The 7,848-nt window shown below is 37.8% G+C and overlaps 1 protein-coding gene across 1 annotated transcript in view; it reads left to right on the top strand.

Moving 5' to 3' along the window:
- The window catches only part of LOC102770976 (nuclear RNA export factor 2-like), a 19,106-nt gene that overhangs the window by 4,400 nt on the left and 6,858 nt on the right, over positions 1-7,848 (top strand). Inside the window, exon 3 of the mRNA XM_015565992.1 lies at positions 7,516-7,682. Within this exon, the coding sequence (XP_015421478.1) occupies positions 7,516-7,682 (167 nt within the window). The remainder of the gene's footprint in view (positions 1-7,515; positions 7,683-7,848) is intronic.

Here is a 7,848-nt window from a genome sequence, read left to right as displayed (position 1 = left end):
CAGCTTATGGCTGAGCAGCGCTCCCCCTGTGGGAGCCCACTAACTACCAGGGGGCAGCTCCTGCGTTAAGCATCTGCCCCCTGATGGTCAGTGCACATCATAGCAACTGGGGGATTTGCATATTCTGCCGTTCAGTTGATTTTCATATTAGCCTTTTATTATATAGAATTATAGCTGCTATTTGTAAAATTTCTATTTTATGTAAAGCACTGTGATAACCTCATCATATAAATTATTTGGTTTTCAGAAAAATCCTGAGAGGATGTTATTTTAATATAAAGATGAAGTATATGAGACAGAAAAGGCTGGGTTATGCCATGGTAATAGAAAATCCCCAAATGCCAGTGGCTTATTCTTCACTTGTACTACATACCCATGGCAGGTGCACATCCATCACAGGATGGTGGGTGTTGGGGGTCTGAGCATTTCTTTTTTTTCTGATTTTGATCATTTTATTATGTAAGGTATGTCTTTGTTTTTAGGAAATAACACATTTAATCGTGTAGCGATAAAGAAACATCATGGCTGCAAATTTCTCTCAAATCGTTCAGAGAATGCAAACATAAAATGTCAACATTCAGCATTTAAGGGAATTACCTCTGTTAGCTTTGCAACATTTCTGTAAGTCTGAATTACTCTAAAATAAAACGTTAACAAAATTACTGGAGTCACTCAGGGACAGAAAAAAAAAATACCTAGCACTAAACCATGAGTAACCATGTTTAGACAAAAATCGGGAGAAGGGTGAGCAGTGGAAAGAAAGATGGAAGAATGTTAAAAAAGAGTCAAATGGAATGTGGACAAAGTTACACAGGAGTCAAAGCTTCTGTGCTCTTCACTCTAAACTGCTAAGCGATGACCTCCCCTCCTGCCACTCAGCACTGGACCACTAAGGGCCGGTCTGAGCATTTCTTATTGGAATGACTTGGAGACCCAAACTGACGAGGAGCCACCATCTAAAAAGTTGCCTCTCTCTGTGCCTAAGGGGAAGAGGTCCCTGAAGTGATTCAAACCAACAAACATGTTCTCACACGGAATTAACACTTTACTCACAAACCATTATCCTTAACTAGTCACACACACCACCACATTCATAAAAAGGGTGTCAAGAAGTGCAGTTCTACCAGGTGCCTAGAATGGGAGAAATGGAAACACTTGGCAAACAGCACCATTGACAACCATATCATTGAATTGAGGCTCAGAGAAATTGGTTATTGCCTAAAATCACATAGGTAGTAAGTGAGAGACCATATTCCAGATAAACATATATATTTCAAATCCATGCTCTTTCTACTCCTACTTCTTTGAACATTTACTCTGTCCTCTTAGATGAAGTTCATATATACTTAAAATAGGAATTCCTTTACAACAATGCTGCAGTCTATCTTCCTTAATTGTCTGATTTTTCCAAAAATGAAATTGAATAGACATAATGGATTTAAATCCCCTGAACTGGTAAGCCACACGTCATTTCCAAGTAAATATATGTATTGCATATTTGAATATCCATGAAGACCTGATGGTAGATGAGAGACTGTTCATTTGTTTCATACTTAATAAAAATAATCTCATATCTTTCCATATTGTCAAGGAAAAATAATAAAAATTAGAGCAATAATTAATGAAATTGATAATATATGAAAAAGTTGAATAAAGTGCTAGATGTTAGTGCTTTTAAAATATAAGAAAATAAATTTCTGGGGTAATGGGTCAAGAAAATTAGAAGGCAAAAATAAGTAACTTTTGAATGAAAAAGGCATCATGCTTGCACTTACAGTAAAGATGTAAAACATAAAACAGTCTAATAATTTGAAAATTTATATGGATAAATTTTAGGAAAAAAATTTTATATTGAAGAAATAAAAATATGAATATTAACTGTATTCTTGCCAAACAGTGATTAGATTAGAAGACACAATTACTGGTCAATTAGTTATAAAACTATAACAATATGTAAATCTAATATAATAATAGAGGAATATGAAAATTAGCTGGGCCACCATAACTTCACTACCAATCTACAAGCGGCAGAGAGCTACAGGAGGGCGGGGCAGCAGGTGGAGAGCTACAGGAGGGTGGGGCAGTGAGCTATGAGCAGCAGAGAGCTACCAGCGATGGTGGGTGGGGTGGCCAGCTGAGGCAAGCAGCACCGAGCTACTCACACACAGATTCGTGCATAGGGCTACTAATAAAATAATAACAAAATAAATGCAGCAATGGATAAAACAGATACTACACCATGCCACAGTTGTGTTTATCCCAAACTTGCAATGTTGGGTTAACAGGAGATCTATAATGTAATTTAACACATTCATAAGGTAAGAGAGTAAGAAAAGGGTGATTACCACAAAGATTCTGGTGGGGGGAGGAGGGAAAGGCATACCATAAAATTCAACAACCAATGAAGTTTGAATAAGAGCACCAATAACTCTCTCAGCTAACTGGGAATACAAAAATACTTCTTTAAACTGATAACAGGTATTTTTTTTAAAAAAACTACAATGAATGCCATACATAATAGTGAAACATTTAAAGCATTCCATTTAAATTTTTGAAGCATTTTTGCTAACTCAATCAATTTTAACTTTTTTTTAAAATTAAGGATCCCTAGTAGTTTAGCGGTTGTTGCTTTTTTATTGTGTTTATTGGAGTGATATTGATTAATAAAATTATATAGTTTTCAGGTATACAAGTTAATTAATTAACATAAGCTATTCAGAGAAAGACAAAGCATTCCATTTTAAATCAGAATCAGCAAAAATGACTCACAAATAATCACTTCTGTTCAAGATCTAAACTGAGAGTCTGAGGCATTACTATAACGCAAAATAAATAAATAAATACATAAATTAATAATTGTATAAATGTTAAAAGAAACAAAGCTATAAGTAGAATTGTCTTTATATAAACCTCAAGAGAATTTACAAACATAGAGTAAAAGCGATTAATAAGTTTATTGTATATAAGACTAATGTATACAACATAATTGCAACAAATAAAAAATAACATTTTCACTGTGAATATACCATTTACAATAGCAAAAATAAATTGGTTCTGTGAAATACACTATGAATTGGCAGAGTTGGCAAATATTTCAACACTCAAACATTATATATATATATATATATATATATTTCAGAGAGAGCAGGAGAGAGAGAGAGAGAGAGAGAGAAACATCATGATAAGAGAGAATCATTGATCGGCTGCTTTCTGAACACCCTCAACTTGGGATCAGGCCCACACCTGGGCATATGCCCTGTCCAGGAATTAAACCTTGACCTCCTGGTTCATTGGTCAGTGTTCAACCACCGGCTGGGCTGTAGACATTCTTATATGCTTTCCTGGTTTGAGCTATAGCAACCTTTGAAGATGGCTTATTGATAAACAGATTCCTTGGATCTTGAAATATCTGAAAATTCTCAAATGTTGCATTTAATCAATGTAAAGATAAAATATAATCATAATAAACTATAAGAAAACTACACACACACACACACACACACACACACACACACACACTCTAGATCTGGGGACTTGAGCCATCTTGATGGCAAATGATGGTCCCTACTCAATTCCCACACCTGACCCAGAAAACCATGAACAAATAGACTACTGAGAAAATACCCTACAATGAAGTCACAAGTAACATACATCTTCCTGAGCTACCAGAGTTACTGTGCACTTGCTTGAAGGACACTTGTTCTAAGATAGGGCTAAACAAACTTCTGAAAAGGGCCAGATCATAAATGTTTGAGGGTCATTTGATCTCTGTTGTAACCATTCAACTCTGCTATTGTAGAGTGAAAGCTGCAATAGAAACAGTATGGCTGTGTTGCAGTAAAACTTGATGTATGAATGCTGACGTCAGAATTTCAAATAATTTTCTCTTCTCAGGAAATATTGAGTTTGCAAACATTCAAATATGTAAAAATTGTTATCTTAAAGGCTCCACAAAATTTTTCCACAAGCCAGGTTTGGCCCATGGGCTGTACTTTGCCAGCCCCTGATCTAAGCTTGTGGAATCACTAGCACCCCAAAACAACATTGAGAAGAAAATCAGTAAAATAAGATGGAAACCATTCCTAGGAACTTATGGCGAGCATACACCGAAAGCTGATATTTTAACACAGTGGTTTTCAACTTCAGTGGCACATTGCAGTCACATGGAGAGTTTAAAAATATATTTGTCTGGATTTCACCCCAATTGTACTTTAAGTGTTGTGGGTGTGGAGTGGTGTTAGCAATTATTTCAATCTCCTTATGCAGCTGAATTGTTTAAACAAGTTTGAGAACCACCTTAAAAATTTCAATGTTGAAGTTGACCTTAAGGGAAGGGAAGTAAAGGCCAAAAGAAATGAATGGGACTATATCCAACTAAATAGCCTCTGCACAGCAAAAGAAATCAACAACAAGACAAAAAGGCAACCAAAAGAATGGTAGATGATATTTGCAAATAACAACTCTGACAAGGAGTTGATATCTAACATATATAAAGAAATACAACTCAACAGTAAACAAACAAATGATCCTATTAAAAAATGAGCAGAGGAGCTGAATAGAAACCTCTCCCCAGAATACAAATATATATGAAAAGATGTTCAACCACACTATTAGGGAAATGCAAATCAAAACTGCAGTGAGATACCACCTCACACCTGTTAGAAACAGTTCCATGGAGTGTGAGAAGAAAAGATGTAAGTACAGGGGAACTGTGTGCAATGATGGGTCTCTTCAACAGACAGCTGGAGTTCTAGGCATCTTAGTCTGGGACACTGGACCCATCACTGCCTAACAGCCTTTGAATGAGCCCCATCCAGGCCTCACTTCAGCCTGAACACAGAGTCACACATTATTGGTTCTGCGCATAGGATTTGAGGTGGCTTGGTCAGGATTTGAATCCTAATAATAAATTATATTATCTGGGTCAAGTATCTTTGACCTCCTGGTGACTCACACAAATTTTTGTCCTTAAACTGAGGTTAGTAATAGTCTCTATGTCATGAGGTAATTGCAGGCATTGTGTTAATATATGGAACTACACTGAAAATACCTGGAGAAATGCCTGTGACTTAAACCTCATAAGTGTCTCAGCTTTACTAGGTCAGGAACTTAGCATAATATCTGGTGTTTAGCAAGGGAAGAATATGTGTTATTTATATTCATTATTACAAGTCCCCTAAAAAATGAGAAAGAAAATAGACGGGTTTATGGAAGAAGATTCTGGTGTCAGCTGTTAACATTTCACATGAGTCAACAATATCCTTTCATAAGTTATAAAAACACACACCACAAACAAGTAATAGAAGGAAACATCACTAACCAACAGAGAAATGCAAATCAAAATCAAAATGTGCAACAATAAAAAAACATCACTATGTGTGTCCTAGCCAGGTGGCTCATTGGTTGCAGTGTCATACCATGCACCAAAAGTTTGTGTGTTCGATTCCCAGTCAGGTCACATACCTTGGTTGCAGATTTGATCCCAAGTTGGGGTGTGTGTGGAGGCAACAAATCAATGTTTCTCTTTCACATCCATGTTTCTCTTTTTCTCTCATCTCCCTCTTTATTTATTTTTTTAAATATATTTTATTGATTTTTTACAGAGAGGAAGGGAGAGAGATAGAGTCAGAAACATCGATGAGAGAGAAAGATCGATCAGGTGCCTCCTGCACACCCCCCACTGGGGAAGTGTGCGCAACCCAGGTACATGCCCTTGACCGGAATCGAACCTGGGACCCTTCAGTCCGCAGCCCGACGCTCTACCCACTGAGCCAAACCGGTTTCGGCTTTCATCTCCCTCTTTAAAAAAATCAATTAAACACAAACACACACACATTTTAAATCAGCAAGTATATAAGAGATCAGAATGTCATAATTTCACTATCAGTGCCACACATGAAGGTCTAAAAAGGCTGTGAGTTACCGGATTGTACTGACAGTGGGCCACACAGTGACAGCAGTGATTTCCCAGAGGAGCTCATTTGAGGCCTGATTGTCATCAGTATGTCGTGAAATGATCAGTAGTGAATGATTTTTTACTCATAAATGGCCCTGAGGCAATATGGAGTAATGGATGTACAACACACAAACCTAGAGAACATTAAATTTGAGACCCCAAAGGAAGCTGGTTTCTAACAGTATAATTCTCATAATCTTCCAGTCCCTCCAAACCACCAGTGTTGTCTGCTGGTACAGTTTCAGTTGAATGTGGTAAAAAAAAATATCATTAGTGAATCCACATATAAGAGAGACAATTGAGAGTACCTTATTTCTGTAGATGCCAAAAAAATTCTTCCATATCCTTCCACATGTTGAATTACATATGTTGGTGAGAGTGTTTGTGGGGGGAAGGATGAACAGCAACACAACTCCTAGGAGTGAATACAGAGTGCAATATAAACAACACATATTATGAGCATACCTGTGGCTACATTCTACAATAAAATAGAAAATTTACAAGAGACTTATTGGATTGGTTCTTTGATTATTGTGTAATGCCTTCAATACCTCCTCTCAGTAAGTGATTGCATTCTAGAGGGAAAATCAGTACATAGCAGATCTGAATAACACAGTAAATTAACAGGATTTACCTGACAAATAAAATACTCTGTCTAAAAGGAACAGTGTACGGTATTTTTCAAGTGTCTATGTAACATTTGCCAAGACAGGCCATCTCCTGTGCCATCAAAAAAACCTCCACAAGTTTAAAAAGGATTGAAATGACACAGAGTATGTTCTCTGACCATAGAGGGATCAAATTAGAAATCAATAATAGGAAGAGAAAAGAAGAATCCCTAGAGATTTGGAAATGGTAGATGAAACATCATTCCAGTTTGTCATTCAGAATCTTGTTACAGAAGAGCTGAGGTTAGAAAGAGCTGTCTCCTGAACTCAAAGGCATTTCAGACTGAGCAAAGAGAAAGCTCACTCTGGCTATTTCAAGTAGAGTGTTGTTGAGGGCAAGGCAGGATGGAGGAGGCCAGTTTAGAGGCTGGTACCTCCGCTCCATCTGACATGAAAGCTTGTACTACAGTGGAAAAAGAAGCACAGCTTGATGAGTGTTAGTGAAATCAGTGTGGTGGCTGATTGGGTTTGGGAAGCATGAGAGAGGGTGCTTCCCATGTATTGGATGGGTTGTCAGAGAGCTCTGAGAGAGGCAAGATTCACATGCCTTCCTGATGTATGGCTGGCATCTAATCTAACCCATGGACACACCTTTGTTCTTTATAAATCTTGCACCATATTAAAAGGTTCACACAGTTACCTCTTTCTCCTCCTATCTCCTCTCCTCCTGCTCTTGCTCCTCCTTCCTCATCCTGTAACATTTCTCCCCTGATAGCACCATCTGTCAGATATCTGGACAGGCAGAGGTGTTTCCTTTCTGGGATTTGTGGGATCGACCTCTTAGGGCAGGTTGGCATTTTGTTGCCCTGCCTTAGTGTTCGCCCAAGACATGGTACATGGTAATTGGTTACAGATGTGTCTCTACACTTGTATTTTTGTTCCTTGTTTCAGAAGACAATGATGATTATAGCTCACTTCAAGGAAGAAAGAACCGTTGGGGTTCTTTTCGAGGTAATTTTCACAACAGGAGCAGTCGTTATCAACATGGTGGATATCAGCCTCCACACTTCCTGAAGGATTATGGATACATGGAGAAGAGGGCAGTCCAGAAGTACCAAGTCAGACAGTAAGTGACTGGGCAGCCTGGTTTGCATGTAGAAGCCCATGGGACTGTGCAACTCTCAATGCCTGCAATTTTGTTTTTCTTCTCTCACTGGGAAACTGAAGGATATTAGGAGTGAAACCATGGTTGAGCAATCCTAATTGTAGTCCTGGTGTCAGGGT

The sequence above is a fragment of the Myotis davidii genome, unplaced genomic scaffold, assembly GCF_000327345.1.
Source record: "Myotis davidii unplaced genomic scaffold, ASM32734v1 scaffold322, whole genome shotgun sequence".
Lineage (NCBI taxonomy): Eukaryota > Metazoa > Chordata > Mammalia > Chiroptera > Vespertilionidae > Myotis > Myotis davidii.
The sequence above is the reverse complement of the archived record's forward strand: the minus strand, read 5'-3'. Positions and strand labels throughout refer to the sequence as shown.